The 17,490-nt window shown below is 38.4% G+C and overlaps 2 protein-coding genes across 7 annotated transcripts; both read right to left on the bottom strand.

The window, feature by feature from the left end:
- Positions 1-3: 3 nt before the first annotated feature.
- On the bottom strand, positions 4-12,552 carry LOC107265406 (high-affinity choline transporter 1). Of its 3 annotated transcripts, XM_025082242.1 has the most exons (14): positions 11,350-12,552; positions 11,101-11,156; positions 7,069-7,265; positions 5,708-5,815; positions 5,401-5,629; positions 4,378-4,606; positions 4,068-4,305; positions 3,901-4,007; positions 3,741-3,844; positions 3,528-3,658; positions 3,187-3,461; positions 2,531-3,082; positions 2,282-2,475; positions 4-2,207 (listed from the first exon to the last, which is right to left on the bottom strand). In XM_025082242.1, exons 3-14 carry the CDS (start codon positions 7,238-7,240, stop codon positions 1,940-1,942), a joined length of 2,607 nt encoding a protein of 868 aa, XP_024938010.1. In that variant the 5' UTR covers positions 7,241-7,265; positions 11,101-11,156; positions 11,350-12,552; the 3' UTR covers positions 4-1,939. The 3 variants fall into 3 exon arrangements, with proteins under 3 accessions (XP_024938010.1, XP_015590322.1, XP_024938011.1); XM_015734836.2 differs by lacking the exon at positions 11,101-11,156 and having other exon boundaries at positions 11,350-12,551; XM_025082243.1 differs by lacking the exons at positions 11,101-11,156; positions 11,350-12,552 and adding an exon at positions 10,934-11,047.
- Positions 12,553-13,784: 1,232 nt separating this feature from the next.
- Positions 13,785-17,485, bottom strand: LOC107265246 (caspase-1). Of its 4 annotated transcripts, XM_015734514.2 has the most exons (8): positions 17,414-17,485; positions 17,091-17,188; positions 15,835-16,011; positions 15,443-15,582; positions 15,110-15,357; positions 14,842-15,020; positions 14,637-14,775; positions 13,785-14,526 (listed from the first exon to the last, which is right to left on the bottom strand). In XM_015734514.2, exons 2-8 carry the CDS (start codon positions 17,124-17,126, stop codon positions 14,291-14,293), a joined length of 1,155 nt encoding a protein of 384 aa, XP_015590000.1. In that variant the 5' UTR covers positions 17,127-17,188; positions 17,414-17,485; the 3' UTR covers positions 13,785-14,290. The 4 variants fall into 4 exon arrangements, with proteins under 4 accessions (XP_015590000.1, XP_015589998.1, XP_015589999.1 ...); XM_015734512.2 differs by lacking the exon at positions 17,414-17,485 and having other exon boundaries at positions 17,091-17,316; XM_015734513.2 differs by lacking the exons at positions 17,091-17,188; positions 17,414-17,485 and adding an exon at positions 16,664-16,893.
- Between the last annotated feature and the right edge of the window lie 5 nt (positions 17,486-17,490).

Here is a 17,490-nt window from a genome sequence, read left to right as displayed (position 1 = left end):
CACTTACGGTCAAGTCAAAGTTTATTATTACAAAGTATCGATACAATCATTTCCTGCAGACCCTAGAGTCTGTCAGCGATTTAAAATCATTGCTGATATCTCATAGTTACAATGAGCTTCTTACCTAGATAATAATTTGCATTGTTACCATTGATCGTCCAAGCTATTATAGAATGTGTATGACAGTGGTAATGAGTATGAATTCTCATGATTTATGGATAAATCCGAATTATTCTATTCGAACAAATTGACGCGATGGCCCTGACCTAGGGTCAACAATATTTCTAGAATGTCCTAAGGTTATAATACTAGTGTTTATTTAAAAATGAAAACGTTTATTTAACGATTCTTATTAATGGCTAATAAATAAGCTTAATCAATTAGTATAAGATTCAAAACGATAAGCAAAAACGAATCGAAAACTTGTGACATGATTAAATTTTAAAATATTTCCAGAACATTGATAAATACAAGTTACGTTAATCCTATCTTATTGTAAATATCTATATGTATACGTTATAGTTATGTTCGTGTGTATATATATATATATATATATGTTAATCCTACATTTTGGCACATAATTCACAATACACAATCACGATTGTGTCTGAATTGAAACTTAAGAGTAATCTTTGACGATTACAACCTAATAGATGTATGTAGAATCTATCTAAATGATACAATTACCGCCGATAAGATAGCCGTGTACTTTTATATAATCTATATACGACTGCACTGTACATTTCAATCTAAATAAAAAGGAGCGACATTTTATCCTGTCCTGATTGGACCGCTCGTTACTCTCATGCAAAATCTTTTATAGATTCTTTCTATCCTTATGTTTCTATGACTAGACTTAAGTTTAATAATACTGACACAGGTCATAGATGTACGTACATACAGTGTTTTCACAAAAGTATAGAACGTTGCTGCCTAATAATTGAGCTGGACAATGTACGAAGGAGGTAGAGAGACGTGGACGTCAAGGAAATAATCTCCTTAGAAAAATTCATTATAGGTCTTTTCAATGGACTTTACGGAATAGGTACTCCTCTTTTAATTCTGGTTCGACTTGACTTTTGGAAATGAAAAATGAATCTATAGGCCCTTTCCTCTTTATAATACAATAGATAGGTATAGGTACATTCCATTTGGAATTGGACTAAATACTAGATGACGGTAAAAAAGAATTTAGGAACGACATTTTAATGCTTATCATGGTACGATACAGATTTAATTTTCAGTCTCTTTGTAGAAGAGTGGCAAGTATGGAAACTATGTATTTCTTTATCTTTACTTTCGTTTCTTATCCCCTAACTATTATCTCACGTTATATTTATTAATGTATATTTGACTGTTCTACTTCTTATTAAATTTGAGCACGGAGACGCGAACTATGTGTCTACAAAGTATTATGAGTATTACGGTTGTTGCTATTTTGAGAGATCCTTTTTTCCCCATTATTTTTATTATCCGACGGTAAGCTATAATCTTATCGCTAACGGGCTATCGGTGCAAAAATATCGTATTTGTTAGATTATCATAAATTTGCACGTACATATTTGGACATAATTCCTCTATCGTTCTAAGCGCCGTACGTTTTACAGTGGATATTCTCATCGAGCTACCCGTACAGTCTGCTTCGAGGAAGCTCGATAGCGCGTTTCATGTTTTTCTTTCTTTTTTTTTTTACTTTTTAGCAAAACTCTCTCCTTTTATTAATCTTTTCTTCCATTGTTTTGACAGCAATCGGGCCTGGCGCTATTCATACTTGACTTACCATACACTTCCTACCTAAGATCAGTTATATACATCGAATAAATTTCTTAAGTATAAATTGCCGCGTGAAAAGTAATTGTTTAGAACAAGTAAAAAGATATTACAAGTTAAACTCAGCCAGTGGCTATAGTCCCTACAGGACGTGCGTCGATGCTTTTGCTTAAAATCTGCTCACTGCTTCGTCGTCTGCTACAAAATAATTGCAATTCTTAATTGTCGAACCGTACATACTGTAAGTAGGACTGATTACAATCCCACAGCCACCAAGTCCCTTTTCGTCTGCAACTGAAGAATGGCGTACGATACCAGATGGTTTCTTTTCTCTTTTCACCAGAGTCAAGCGACAGTCTTCTGAGCGTAGTGGCATTGACGGATAAGTTGGTTGCCTAGCAAGGGTAGTTAGAGCCCGATCACCAGTATCATTGAAGCTGTATGAGATGAATTAATCTTAATTAGATATTCCATTTGATCGGACGACAATGAAGCTACAATGAAATAGTACCTATGATGCCTGACAATTCCTCTTTTAATCCTGCAATGCTCGTTACCACCCTGACCTCCAATAGCGGTTCCATGAGTTTTACATGCTTCGACTCCTGGTACAGGGGATAATGAACTAGGCCCATACGAGCTACTACTTTGTCTTCTGTCCAAAATGTTTACCAATTCAACCGACGGCGTAGGTGAGAAAGTGCCCTAAAATATTTATACTTGATTACTTCTGCGTATAATTATAGAATTCTGTAATTACCTGTAGAGAAGGTCTTCGCAAGGTTCCACCTTCCATTCCAACTAACTTGACACCCTTGATATTTTTTTTCATGATACTCGGTTCCTGAGAATTCAAGTTCAATTCCATCATACTCTTGTCGATGACTTTCTCGTTCTCACGCGCTTTTTCGATATTCGATAATTTCGAATACGAGACGCCGTTTGTCGTGCAGGACGAATTTTTGAATTTAAGGGTACCAGTACCGACAGGATTCCCATGACTATTCGGTAGTACGGATGGTCCCAAGGATGCTGTTAAATTTTTCACGCCCAGAATTTGAGCTCCTATATTATTAGGTGGATGTGGCACTGTTGGTCGACATGTACCAGACGATTGTACGATACTTTGTAAATTTTGCAAATTCATTAGACTCTGGTTTGCTGTTTGAACTACCATTTCAGTATTGTTTGCCTTGGTCGTTTCATAAAGTTCACTCACTGTCTCGTAATGCTCGATTTCCTCGACCACATCGTTATAATCAGGTCGGTTATCTTCAGGAGTGGTAGCTGACGTTCCACCGCTGGTTGGTCCCTATAAAATAGAAACTTTGATGCACTTAGGAATTAGAAAGGATCTTATTCATTAAAACTTCACAAGTATAGGTTCCTGAGTGAAAAACTAAATACGACACTTACGTTGCCGACTGAATCTATCAGGGCTGCTCCTGAACTACTTTGGACCACTCCTGCTGGGTCCTTTGACTTTCTGGGCGAGTAAACGCCAAGGATATCGCAACATCTTGGGAAATATCCTTTGCCGAGAAGATTTCTTGTGAAAAAACTAACCACGAGTTGAACTACTAGACCAGTCAGCATTGCCACCGTGCGGAATGGAAACTTTTGCGTTTGAGTATGCATATCGTAGAATGGGTACTCTATCAGTGGAGGAAGTCCAAGACCCTTTTCACCGCCTAAAAGAAATTAATTTTTTTCGTATCTTTAACAATTCTTTTTCGTATTACTTTTGATAAATTTACCGGAAATTCGTAGGGCAATGGCAACGACGTATGCTGCTAGACATCCATAGGTATCCACCAATGATGGCCAGTGAACTACAGAGAGCAGCTGAGGGAATAAAACCACATAGACCAGATCCGAGCATAGATATCTGGGAATATAAAATAAATGATAAAAAAACAATGCTAATTTTGATGATTACCCCTTGATACCAAAGTTATAATTATACTCACGATAAACAATAAACACTGTTTACAGTCAGGGCGACTGCAGCCGAGAGGAAGGAGACAATCAGAACAGAAATTTTCAAAATCCAATTAAGTTCTCTTTCCGATGCCTGAAAGATCGGCAAATTAGTTTGTTAGAATGAATTTCTTTAATATCTTGAATTACCTTTGGTCTGATAGTCAGTCTATAAATATTCCTGGCGAACATGGAACTGCTAGCTAAAATACTAGAGTCTGCCGATGACATAACAGCAGCAGAAATGGCTCCCAAACCTAATGAAAAAAATTTTAGATAATTTCTAAAAATATTTAATTAAAAAAATAATATCTTACCTACGAAGGATACCCATTGAGGTGTCAAATACCGCAGTACCGCAGGTAGAACAATGTACCCGTCTTCAGGAGGATAAGTGCGATTGTATCCCTCAACCAAAGTCCAATCCGTAGCTTTAGCAACAGTCCCAAGCAATGCAGAAGGTAGTGCTAGTGCAATGCAACCAAACATAGAGACAATAGAAAGTGTCCTAGCAATATTAGCTCCCTTTATGCTAAGAATCCGTTGGAAATATCCCTATATGAAAATAAAAAAAAAAGGTAATTCAAAAAGTTAAGTTAAAAATTGTTATAAAAAACGTATAATCACCTGCCAAGGTATACCACCAAATATTAACAAAAGCATCCCATCAATCCATTCGCCAAGATCCTCATTTTGAATTTCGCCAAGCCAATCCTTCCGCGATATATTGTTCTCAAGGGACACGGCAGGGTGCAGCACTGCGAAAGGTGTCGCAACTGCTAGTCCTAGGGCGATGCATCCCAGCTGCAAGGCATCGGTACACGCCACAGAGTACAGCCCACCAAAAATTGTATAACTGTGAACACGAATGAACATTTTAAAATTCCTTGATGTAACATCAACCTCTGAACAAGCATTCCCATATTTATTCAAATCTCCAAATCCATAGCTCAATCCTAATCGTATTCAAACGTCAAGCAAATCCTTATTTACAATGTGTTCTGCTTCATCAGCATATTCAAGGAATTCAAACACGCTTGTACCATCTATGGATACGGATGTTATAGCAAAGAATAGTAAACACTTATTTTTAAGTCAGTGAGTCGTTTAACGAACTCACTACTTTCCTTCAGAATCTCCGTATTTCATATTTCACCTCCTATTGAATATACAGTCGACTGTCTGTATAATCGCGCACCCGAGTCTCTGAGACGCGATAACTAGCGAGAGGGCGATATTACAAACAGCCCTCACTCCATTGTAATAGACCGAGTCTTCGACAGAGCGCGGATAACACGCTTGCTGAGAGGCACAGAAGAGTTGGAGGGGAAGCCTTCCCCTCTCGGCGCGATAACTTAGAAAGAGAGCTGAGGGGAAACGCGACTATACCGAGCGCCTCCATAGGTAGAGTTGACTGTATCTGAATATTCCGATATACTTCGTTATGCACGGAGAATGCATTCCACGCTCTATTGAAAATACCGACTGCTAATGATCATCGAAACTGGCGGAAGTATCCTGTCCCGGGAGGAACAATCAGCGAACAATGCTCCTGGTACGATCCTTGAACTTTGTCAAGAACGAGGCAATTGAAGTCCCCTGGGAATTTGTTACGGAAACATTTTCAGGAATTTACCAATGAATACTCACATGGCCGCCAGAAATGCCGAAACGCATACACTTATATGAGGATCTATCTCAGCCACCACCGAGAGTGAACTTCCCAGTGCACTGAGAACAGCACCGCACCAGAAGAGATCGCCGAAAAGTGCTGGTAGAAACAGCAAACCACCAACCCGAGCGCCATAACGTTGTTGAAAAGGATCCAGCATAGTGACGTATTCAGCTTTTCTCATTGGTTTCACGAAAAGTATAGCCCCTGAAGATTATAAATATAAATAATTAAATTAATATAAAATCATTATTTCTACAGGATAATTTTTTATAAAACACATACCGAAAAATAGACTAAGACTGTAGCCAATGGGGACTTGACACCAAGCCAAACCTTTGGTATACATTGCTTCTGCAGTTCCATTAATAAAAGCACCGCCGACCCATGTAGCTAGACATTAAAAAAAAAAGCGTAGTTTATGCAAAAGTTTATTCTACGAAGAGCAGATAGCAACGTCGAAGGAAACTGGATTCATATCGGTTACAAATCGAGTGCCTAGAGAAAAAAAATTAAAACCGTTATCAGTTTCTAGACACTCTCCCCTCCCTTTGATTTTCACTCGTTATCATGTTCTGAGGTTTTCGTCCCTCATTCTCTTTCACCCTCTTCGTCTCACTTTCACGGAAAAAAGAGTGGAAAATGTGGCTTATGGTGAAAGGTAAGGCATTGTGCCATCCACGTGAAAAGGCTAGTCCCGCATTCGACGCTTGAATGAAACACAGACCCTTTTACACACGCAATCCGCGCCATAGTCGGAGTTCAGTGTTTGAGTGTTTGAATGTTTGAATGCCCAATGAACGCCGCCTGAATGCAGCTGAAATGTGAATAAACGATGAAAATAGGCTTTTTTATTCACTCTCACATCACCAATCCGTTTTCTGTCTCTGCCTCTCTTTCCTTCCCAGGTGCACACCTATATGACCCAACACCATCTATGGAGCGTTACGTCCAACCAATGGCTTGTAAGCTTCTGGTCACATTCATTACGGTAATGGCCGACACAAAGACCGCGCGTTGATTTTACAGTCAGTCGAGCTAATACGAAAACGCTGAATTTTCAGAGACAAATTATTCGTTATATTACGCATAATTAATATGCCCATTAGGTTCAAAGCAACACAGATATGCGTATTAAGATTATAAGAACAAAAAAGCAATACATTAATAACGATGGTCGTCTACAAAATACTATTCATTCAGGCATTCAGAACACGGAGAACGAGTCTCAAGGTACGAGTGAAATCAAACAGTGAATAATGTCCGTGGATTTCAAAGCTTGAACTTTATTCTCCGGTCGTCTGTAGTCCCCGTATCCCCATAGTCACCAGGGAAATCTAGATACATAACCCCCAAAGACTCAAAACGGAAAGACCGAGGTCATTGTTTCCGGATTGTACCAAGTTGCAAGCACCAATTCGTTAATTAACAACTACCTGCACTGCTCGCCAATTAAGACGAATTAATAATTAGTACACGGTTATGCACATACCAACTTACAATAGTAATTCTCTTGTAGCAGTTATACCGTGGATTATTCAATAATCCTCAACCGGTTTTACTCAAGCTCTACTTAAGATGAATTGTATGAATTCCTCACAATTAAGCAGCTGGTACAATATAATTCATATAAAAGCATTACTTACCGACCAGAGTGAAGACCCCGAGGAAGAGGCCAATACCGCGATTCGCCAAAAGCATATCATCCTGGCCCTGTCTGATCTTTCTTCTCTTGACGGCGGCAGCCCAGACGCCTACACCAAGCACGGCGGCGTAAAAGACTACTACACCGGCAACCCCTGCCACGTACACCCCCATTCTTCTCGTTACCCTCTATGAATTTCTGTAAACGAAAGACTTCGATGAGCGTCCATGATGTACACTGGGTTGACATATTTCACTTCTATGAATTATAAAGACTGAATAGAAGCAAGAAGACATGAATTCTTTGCGGCAGACTAAACTTATGTAAGTAATTTTTTCTTTTTTTTTTGTAACACGAGATATTTATAGAAGCGTATAATTCTACAGAGAGGAAGAAACACACTGGAATAAGGACCATGGGGGATTAGTCTGGCAGTTCCAGGTTTCCGGAACTCAGGTTGGTAGCAGCCAAAAGTGAGTACAGGTTAGGTTGGTATTTCATTGTCAGTCTACGAAAGACAAAGTGAGTTTTGTTAATGAGCGACGTGGACGCTCTAACTCGGAATATTTAAAGAAACGCAGAGATTTAGGTATTTAGATATAATTTTTTTTTCATTTTTCTCTGAATTTTTTATGTTGCATAGAATGTTTTCTATACGGTTTTATAAAATTTGACTATATCGCAACATTCGCGAAACCGCGCAGCTTAAGACTATTTGTGCTTTACTCGCTATGCCTTATATGTTGACCTTCCCTTTTTTTTCTATCCTATTTCTTTTACGATTATTACCGAACTTTTTTATCCCACTTTTCATGCTCCGTTATGCTACACATAGGATCTACATGTTTTACGATAATCGCATGGAAAATCGTTTACCTTAGTGCTACAACCCCAATTTTTCAACCTGGCTGCTTTTCACTTCTCAGCCTTTCCTCATAACACTTTTCATCCATCTTCGTTCTCGATCTAACAGATATTTCTTTCGCGTTAACGAATTACGCAACGTACGTTAATATCAAAGATGACAATAAAATTCTCATACAAAAGTTTATCGGTATTAGATTTTTTCAATAGTGTTTCCTTTATTATTATCCCTTTATTAGGAATTTCTTCCTGCATAATGGCAATAAAGTAATATTGAAATATCACATTAACACAATCCTTAAACCGTACACGTGTTTACGAGATTTTTAAAAGTTTCCCCTTTCTTAAGTTTTCATGAAAATTCACGAACACAGAAAATATTAACGGGCGTCAACGTATAGTATGGACTACGCATAGGCATAGGAAAATAGTTGGCTGAAAGAAAAAGATAGCGACTGGTGGCGGCCAAGCTCTGTCTCTTTCTAATCAGCAGTCGTAGTACAAAAGTATAGAGAAAGTAGCCAATAGGAGCATTAGAAAAGGAGAACGATTGGCCGTCACCTCGTTTCCTCTTTGTTTATTTGAGCGGACACTTTTTCAAAGGATTTGAAGTAGGGCTCGCGTAGTAAATACTATATTTCGATGTTTACGAGTAACAAAATGTTATTTTATTTTTTCTTTCTATTTTATTGTAGGCCTCGGTCGTCCATTGAAAAATATCCTTCGCCATGTTGTAAAACAAAATGTATAGCTGATGCCAATAAGAGCTGCTGGAGTAGCCCTTGAAAAAGCTTTCATAAAAAAGCCTAGGAATACCGAAAAAGAATTTTATTAAATCGTTTCTTATTAAACAAGCCCATACATGACCATACGTTATTGTCCCTCAATGAGTCAGGCAATACGAAAACGAGATGAAAAATCTGTAGCTTCTAAATTTCCTGTTACTCATTCGCCAAATATTCGAGTATGGATAATCCACGGGAAAATAGTGAATAACAGTGCGAAAGAAGTCTTTGCGAATATCTGCCAGGATATAATGGATGCTTTAGTGCAATAATGGCGGCTGCTCGAAGCCAGCGGCTATGACCCTTGCCAACAAAATGCCAGACATCAATTTCACGAGTTGTACGCTCGAGCGAAATCAAAGTCTAGCATATCGAGTTTGTACATATCAAAGCACGTGTATAAATACGTACGTAAATATCATATTTACGCACATACATTTTACAATGCATGTGTGGACAACGCGCAGCCTGTGTAATGCAAGCTTTAGAACTGCCCGACATCTGTGACAGTCGTTTCACAGATAAAAGGAAAAAAAAAAGAATAAAAAAATGACAGAGACCCGGAGACCGAACTGAAACTAGAAAATCGTTGTTTCAGACAACAAGACCGAAGGTGTAATTACAAAGAAGATTTCGATTGCCATAGAGTGGAACGGGAAAGCCGGCAGAAAGGGAATCCGAGAAAATACGAAAAAAGCAATGTAATCATTGGCCCATTATAATTTAATTAATTTATGCAGAAGTATGTATACACCATTTCTATATAGATATTTGTCTACGTTTGTCGACCTATACGAGTTAATTGACGCCGATTATATTGATTCGAATACAATAGGTAGGTATAGACCTATAATTATTGAAACCCTCATATTTACTGAATCACTATATTGACTCACGCAGTGTCACGTATAACTGACAATCAAAGGTGTGTGATTTGATTGAAATTACTTCGAAGTGATTTTAAATTTCTATAATATTCTATTCTTAGTCAACTTTTTGGCTCGATTGTACCACTTCTCAGTTCTATGCAAGGAAACAGCTAATTACGATCAGGAATTAAAATTTTACTAGTGTCCTAGATTTTGGTCGCGTCATAGGTTAGGTCACGACTCGATTGGAAGTATTGTAAAGTTCAAGGAGTGCTCGGTAATTTTTGTAGCTGAATACGTTATATATAAAAGTACTTATCACGTCAGGATTCATCTACAGTTTTATTCGGAATTAGTGTACGAACTGAAGTTAGCTCGTCCATTTGAATTTCATGGTAGAACTACCTTCAGATGGAGCAATACTCTTGAGTAACTCTATATGAATTGAACCCCAGGAGGAAGCAGTTACTATATAACTATATAAAAATTCCTCGTCAGTCGAGTATAAAAACAGAAACAATACACACACGTCTCAAGCCTCTCAACCGGATAAAAATATATTTTTTTCCTTCTCAAACCCAATATCTGATGCGACAGATATTCTTGAAAATGTTAAACCTACCCCATGCATTGTTGCTGACTTAAAAAAATACTTCTGATCCGTTCGAATACCTTCCTCCAATCCTTGAATATTCATGCTTGGTTATGTCGTTGTTTTGTGTCCGGTAGTCGTATGGGGTAGTTAACGATCAATGTGGGCAAAAACAGTTGAAAGGAGATACGGGGGGGACTCTAGGAGTATGGGGTTTGTTACGCATCTCCCTTCTATATCAAACAGGGATAAGTGCATATCTTTGTCGCATCCTTGCACAAGATGCACCCCTGCATCATAGGCAGAATCCAGCCTATCCCGGGCATCACCCTTTGTGTTCTGCTTACATAGGTAATTTTCCTAGTTGGAAATCAGTTTTCCTCGTGCACCCTTATATAATAAGATTTTTTGTATGGCAAAACTTTGACGTAGGAAAGCAATGCTCTATTTTTATTCGTATCACGCAGAGGCAAATATGTAAAAATTGAAAATATTCCAGGCTCTGTAAACCTCTGGGAAAATCTTTTGTGTGAAAATTTTTCCTTGTACTCCCTGTGGGTCCATTAAAGTGAAAGGAGTAAGTAGTTAGATACGTGGGCGTTATGAGGTAAATTACACGAAAGAGAAAGAGAGAGTATATGGCAAATATATATATATCAATCAGAATAAACTACTAAGGGAAGTGCATATTGCTATTTATAAATTGAAATTTTATACCAGTATATAAATGCGTAAAACATTTTTCACGATTCTCACCAGACACTAATAAATCTTTCTCGCGGGATGGCTCTTTATTCTCAATAGGATCTTGATAAAATGTAAAATTCAATCTTCACGCTGTTACTCATAGGATTCTTTATGATACTTTCAGGATACCAATGCATCAGCCCCGTTGAGTTTATCAGTGACACGAGACAGCTTACCATATGGATAACAGATATTGCATAGACGCTTCAAAGTTAATCGTCCAGGTAACAATCTACCTTGAAAAAAAATCCAGTGAACAATATTTCTCGGTAAGATACTTATAGATATACATAAACAGATAAAACTTGAAATCGATAAAATACGGTGAAAATCTTTCTTCCGTAGCTGGGAATGATTCGGATTCCAAAGCCCGAAGGCAGCAGATACCTAAAGCTTTTACGCCCTTGGAAAGATAAGAAACTCACCTGCTCTCGGATGTTGAGTACAACCGGAATTCACGTAACCTCAGCGATGCACATACCGTCCTCGAGATGAACAATATTGTTCGCTTCTATCGGATGGACAAAGTAGAAGCAGGAGGTATTTTTTCAAGGATGAGAAAAGCGAGAGGAGATCTCGGAATAACGTGGGTGGCCGTGGCCGAGAATTCGCGTGCCAGAGATGCGAAAGGCGGCAGGCGTACAACTGAATTCTGGAATCAGCATCCAGTTCGCTTCTGGACCACCTCTAGGGGCGAGAGATCCACGTGCAGGGGGTTGGCGTATTGATCTGTCCGCGCAAACTCCTGCCTCTAACTCCAAGGCTCCCTCCACAACTCACTCATTCTCTCCGATATTCTCTCCCTCGACTCTCCCTCGCTCTCGCCTTCTACTTTGCTGCCTTATTGTCTCTCCGTTGCTCCAACATTCTCTTTATATCACTCTGCCTCTTCAACCAGTTGGTCGGTCCACTCTCTCTCTACATTTTTGAACCTGGGAGACGTGCTGAACTCTCTTAGCACCCTGGCTGTCACGAATAACAGCCGGTGCAACCCTGTGCGCTTCATCCATCCATTCTTTCATCAGAATCTGAGCCGGATTAGCATCAGCAAGAAAAACCTTAGCACGCCCCCATCTCATCTTCAGGGACCTCGTGGAAAATCGCTCGCTCACCCCCAGGGACCTGGTGCTACTTTTTTGATCGATTATATGTAAAGGAAAACTGGTCGAATGAGGATAGAGATCAATCGATAGGAAATGAGGACGTCACAGGGGTTCTGTCCTATCTGTTATCTGCCCGGGAGAGGAGGATAAGTGGATACGTGGTGAAGAAGATCTTTCCAGAGGAGCAAAGGGCCTGCTGTATAACTGGGGAAGGAGAACTAAAGGGATTCCATGGATAAACGTCTTCCTTGGAGGGTCAATGAAAAGAGAGTGCCGATACTTGTCCTGCTCATTCCTTGGTAATCAAAGACCAGGATCGAGCTGAACGAGGCCCTTATTACAACGAACTATTGGGGAATCAAAACATAGGAATACTGTTGTCAGCAGCCGACTTCGGTACACGGTATACGTATGTTTCGTTCTCTTAAAGTATATTTTGAATGATCCTGTAGACTGGATTTAATTCTCTTTCAGCAAAGCCTTCTTGCCAGCGCTCAAGTCCATCGTCGGGTTGAGACTTTTTTTTTATCGTAGGTCAGGTACGTTTTTTAAAGCTTTCCCGGGACCCTCGATCGATTTCAAGTTGTAGCTTTATTCTTACAGGATGAAAGAGTAATATTTGTGAACGGCTATCTTCCACGCCTAAGACAGTCTTTGTGCTAGTCAACACTGGTGTAAATACTATCGATACTCTATAGGTTTTGAAGAATTTTAAATTATCACTGGCTACAAGATAAATAGTACTGGGTAACAAGAGTAATCGTTTACACGTTTAACACTTTTCAAGTACTACGCCTTTTCACGGCATGTGGGACCCATGTCGTTCGTGTGGCAGTATAATAGAAAACGTAACACGATGCAAGTTCCAAGTGAATACATAGGCAAATAAGGCTCTGCAGACTTGGCATGATTTATGAGATGGCTCCAAAATACCGTTATCACGATACAGGAGAACAAATTGAGTTGCCGTAAGCACGAAGGCACAATTTGCTGCTTTGCGTCCCCGCTTTTGGGTTCTTTAACGAAAACGAGAATGTAAGGTGGCAAATTTATATGTATATGTAAATCTTCCGGATATCCTCTACCCCGTATACTGTGTATGTTACGATATACGATAAAATACAAGGAGATAATAAAGATGGGGGAGAAAGACGGAGAGCGATGAAACGCCACGCACAAAAATGAAAACGAGAGAGGACGGATATACGAGACGGTATAGCTTTTTTATACAGAAAATTTTTTATACAAAAACAAATAAAATTGAGGACAAAAAAAGAAATGCAAAACAGTAACGAAGTGACATACGGAGGGGAATGAAAAAAGAAAAATATTAACAAAGCATGCACAAAGGCAGATACAGAGAATTGAAGTAGAGAAGGGATTTGAGGCAAGCGCAAATCTCACTTAGCTTTTAATTAACGCATAAATTTTCATTAGTCTGACGATGCATACGTGTTTCCAGTTGTTAAAACTGGCCCGATGCAAAATGAGTTCTGAAAAAAAACTATGCAACGCTCCTTCGCCGGGCACTAACAAGAAACTTTATCCATTTTAGGTTTCAGTCGTGGCCCTCTCATTCATGCGGAAACTTGGAGAACCAAGAACTTCGATAAATTCGACGATAAGGCACTATCAGGTACCTTGTAATTGTCAGTGGCTTTCACATCCAATTCGGATTCTGTTTCTAGATGGTCAAATTATACGATAAGAAATTAACAGGATAATCGAATGACTTGGTAAAGCAATCACGAGAAATATAAAAATTACATACTACCTTATTTTAATCGTTTAATAGCTAATGACTGATCTTAGTTAACAGAGCCTTTTGGCATATAATGTACAAAATTAATAGAAAAACAAATAATTAACGATAACACATCATGACTCTGTACAACAGACTTCCTATTGTCAAGACTAATGGATAGCGCTGAAAATTCTAATTTGTACTTATACGTAATTAACTTAAACGTATAAATTAATATTCATGTCCTGAAAGGTTAAGTATAAAGGTATCAACCGATATCACTTTTCATCGTACAGTAAAAATACTATCCCTACTGCTTTCTATTCAATGACTGAATCGCTTTGATATTTGGCTAGTTTCGAGAATCCAGTTTGTCCCTTTAAGAGACCGTCTGGTAACTCAATCAATTTATCCACGCTTCCGGATACCTATTATGAATGTTATCACACACTTGATTATATCCATTCTCCGTTCAATACACTTTTAGCAAATATTCCAATCCTCTCGATGTCCTACTTGCTATTTTGGCATAAGATAAAGATCTCTAATTAACATGGATGTCAATGAGGGGACTTGCCTCTGATCATCCCCAGCTGGATTGAGGTCGTTGTAACTTCGATATTCCGTCGCGACCTTACGTGCGGTTATCGTTAACATTTTGAGCAAATCGGTAGTGCTGGAGTATGTATCCAGTACGTCGCATAGAGACTGGACGTACCAGGTGCCTTCCGCTGGATTTCTCCATGAGTAAAAACCTATACGATTATCATGGTTAGAATGGGTTTTATATGAAATATCAAGACTTATCTTTACACATGCGAAATATGGAACGAATATATATATAAATTATTGACTTGTCTCTCACCGTCTGCTGAACTGTGAGCTATGAGAAAGTCTGCATGCGTTGGAATTTTATAAGATGCTACACCGCCGTCTGTCTCCGTGGCTGATAATGTCCGCGGCTTCAGTGTCACTCCGGCATCAAGTTTATCGCCTCTACAAGCCTGGCAATAAGAAGCATCGGTATAGTTGCAGATTTAGTTTTTCATATTATCAGAATCATTTGTTACCTGAAAGAAAAATAGTTTTGGCTTTCCAGCAAGGGTTGGACAATTGTCGGCTGTAAATGGTTTCCAAATACTATCGGATTTATATGCAACATCCTTAGCCAAGATGAGGTCATTGTTCAGTCCATGTGTCAATATGAAGATGCACAAGCAATCGTTATCGGAATGATTCTCTTGGCTTACTAAAGGAAATAACAGATTTTAAAATACTTTATCAAAATCAATTTTCGTTTTATTTTCTGGGAGACTGACGGTTCAATAAAAATCTTACGCTTCTCCACTCTGTCGATAACTTCGCTGTGCTTGTAATTATCGAAAACGTCAACTTCGAAGCCAAGATTCGTGAAAGTTTTCTGAATTCTCTTGGCATCGACGCTGGAGCCTTCTCTCTTCTCGAAACCCGTGTCGAACATTTCATGATTGAAGACTAAACACTTTCCTCTGTTTTTATGATTTGTATTGTAACACTCTGCATCTATCATAACTGGCATTACCGCTACAATACCACCGCTAGTAGATCTAGACAATACAAACGGAACAAGGATACATAAAGATATCTGACAATGAGTGGCAAGATATCTGACAATTCAAAATAGCCGCTTACCTTTCATTCAATTCTTCAGAAAGGATGAAATTTGCTTCTTGAGGAGAGGCATCTATAACATCTGAACGTTTTAGCATCCAATCCGGTACAAAGATATCCGCCGACTCTGGCGTAGCTACATAACCTTGATCAGGAGATATCTGTTAACAAATATAAATAAAAAATTAAATTAAAACAATATACTCATTAAGAAAGTTTAGTTTTTCTTAATCAAAAACAAGTAACAATACAAGATATATTAAATTAGGGGAAAATATTATTTTCTACCATCAGGACCTACACGATCATGCAAGACATCCTGACGTTCAAAAGACACCAAAGAAACTTTGTTTCAATAAGTCGAAAAATTGTTTTAAACCAGGTAAGGAGGCTGTGTTGATAATTAATCGCACCAGGATATCGAGTTCCGTAGGTTTATTTCGTCGGGGAGTAGAGAAACCAGGATGATTCGTGATGATTTCACGGTCTCCAATGCTGTCGATGACATCACAAACCCGTCGACGACGTTTCTCTTGGACTGTACTCGACGTCGAAATTATAGGTTCTGGAATCGTATCGTTGTTGGACATCTGAAAGAAGTTCCTTTTCCTCTCAGGGGATCGAATAGACTGACTACGAGAGATTGACTTTGCGATCATAACAAGAAGATCGTAGAAAAAAACGAGACAGGAAGTCGACGATTCCGCAAACTTCCTTTGTGTCGATAACACGACGGAAATACAAGAGGAAAAAATATCGGTTAATTTGATAAGTACCCAGTAAGTTTTTTATCGACAGGGATACTTTTGTCGAACACTACGACGTCTCAAGTGCGAGTGATTCACGAATTGCCAGCCACGTGAAAGATTATACTTGGCGCGAGACTCTGCTCAGCTACTTAATAATATGTACGATTAGGAATGATTACATCATTGCTGACCAATGGAAAGAATACCTCGTAATTTAATGTAATTTAATGAATAAGCCAAGATGTAACTCATTATTATATTTTTGTTATCCGTGCGAACTTCGGTCCAGAATGTTATAGTTCTGCTTGAAAGTCACTGCTATCAAATCATGATAAATCATCGATTAGTTCGTGTCCTTGTGGGTTAGGATTTAATTACAAAATCACTTAAATAAAAAAGTAGTTAATCTTTTTTTGAGACCTTCGTTGATAACTGAGTGGATTGTAGATTTTTTTAACATAAAATATCCGTCAGACCGTGTACAGTAATTTACCTCGATAAGATTGCTCTCTTCTAATTTACGTTTAGACATTTTATTTCTGTCTAAGAAAAGTCACATTGTTAATTTTCCGTCTTATTCAGAGTCACAAAATTATATTTAAATCTAAACCGTTTTTTTGGCTTCGTCCTCAATGATTTTAACGCTATTTATCGGACGAACGTCACGTACTACGAAATCAGATGTGGTTACTCCTTCGAGTATAACTCGTCAACTGATTTGCATTCTAATCTGTCCTACTAATCTAACTATTTTTTCAATAGATTATACTACCTGTTCAAGGTCATAGTATTAATAATCATATTGAATGTTTTTAAAGTAGAAATGGGGATATCCTAATTTCGTACGATCAACCAATTATTTAGAATGATAAAAATGTTACGTTCCAAATAGAATGATCAATTGTCTCTAGTAGGCTTACCTCTATTGTTTGTTTCTCGTCTGATGGGGTGTCCATTGTTTCAATGCGCGCTATGAAAAATATAGTACTGGTCACTTTCCCTAATACTTGACGGGTTACTGAAATCAAACAGAGCAAAAGGGCAAACATTGCCTGTTTTCTGATTGGCTATCCGAAATTTTACGTGTGTTTAGTAAGAAGCCACACGATGCCATACTGATGATTTATTGAAAGCTTATCAACTTTATAAACCTTTATCACTCTCTGGATAGTCATCGATAACGATTCGTCACATTGCCCAAGAAAAGTTGCGTTTAAATTATCAAAATGCTTATCGACATTACCTTGATTAATTACAATCCTGGAAATTTAGCGATAACAAACCATCTTAAAAATGTTTTCTGTTGTTCTAGCAACATGC

This window comes from Cephus cinctus, unplaced genomic scaffold (genome assembly GCF_000341935.2).
Source record: "Cephus cinctus unplaced genomic scaffold, Ccin1 Ccin1_scaffold0215, whole genome shotgun sequence".
Lineage (NCBI taxonomy): Eukaryota > Metazoa > Arthropoda > Insecta > Hymenoptera > Cephidae > Cephus > Cephus cinctus.
This window is presented reverse-complemented; position numbering and strand designations above follow the sequence as displayed.

Coding starts and splice junctions, on each gene's coding strand:
- LOC107265246 (XM_015734512.2), bottom strand. CDS start 17,219: ATGTTTGCCCTTTTGCTCTGTTTGATTTCAGTAACCCGTCAAGTATTA. Junction 15,583..15,834: donor CTACGGAACTCGATATCCTG/GTGCGATTAATT, acceptor ATTTGTTAACAG/ATATCTCCTGATCAAGGTTA. Junction 15,021..15,109: donor TATCGACAGAGTGGAGAAGC/GTAAGATTTTTA, acceptor TATTTCCTTTAG/TAAGCCAAGAGAATCATTCC.
- LOC107265406 (XM_025082242.1), bottom strand. CDS start 7,240: ATGGGGGTGTACGTGGCAGGGGTTGCCGGTGTAGTAGTCTTTTACGCC. Junction 5,816..7,068: donor CGGGGTCTTCACTCTGGTCG/GTAAGTAATGCT, acceptor TTTAATGTCTAG/CTACATGGGTCGGCGGTGCT. Junction 2,208..2,281: donor GGAATTGTCAGGCATCATAG/GTACTATTTCAT, acceptor CATCTCATACAG/CTTCAATGATACTGGTGATC.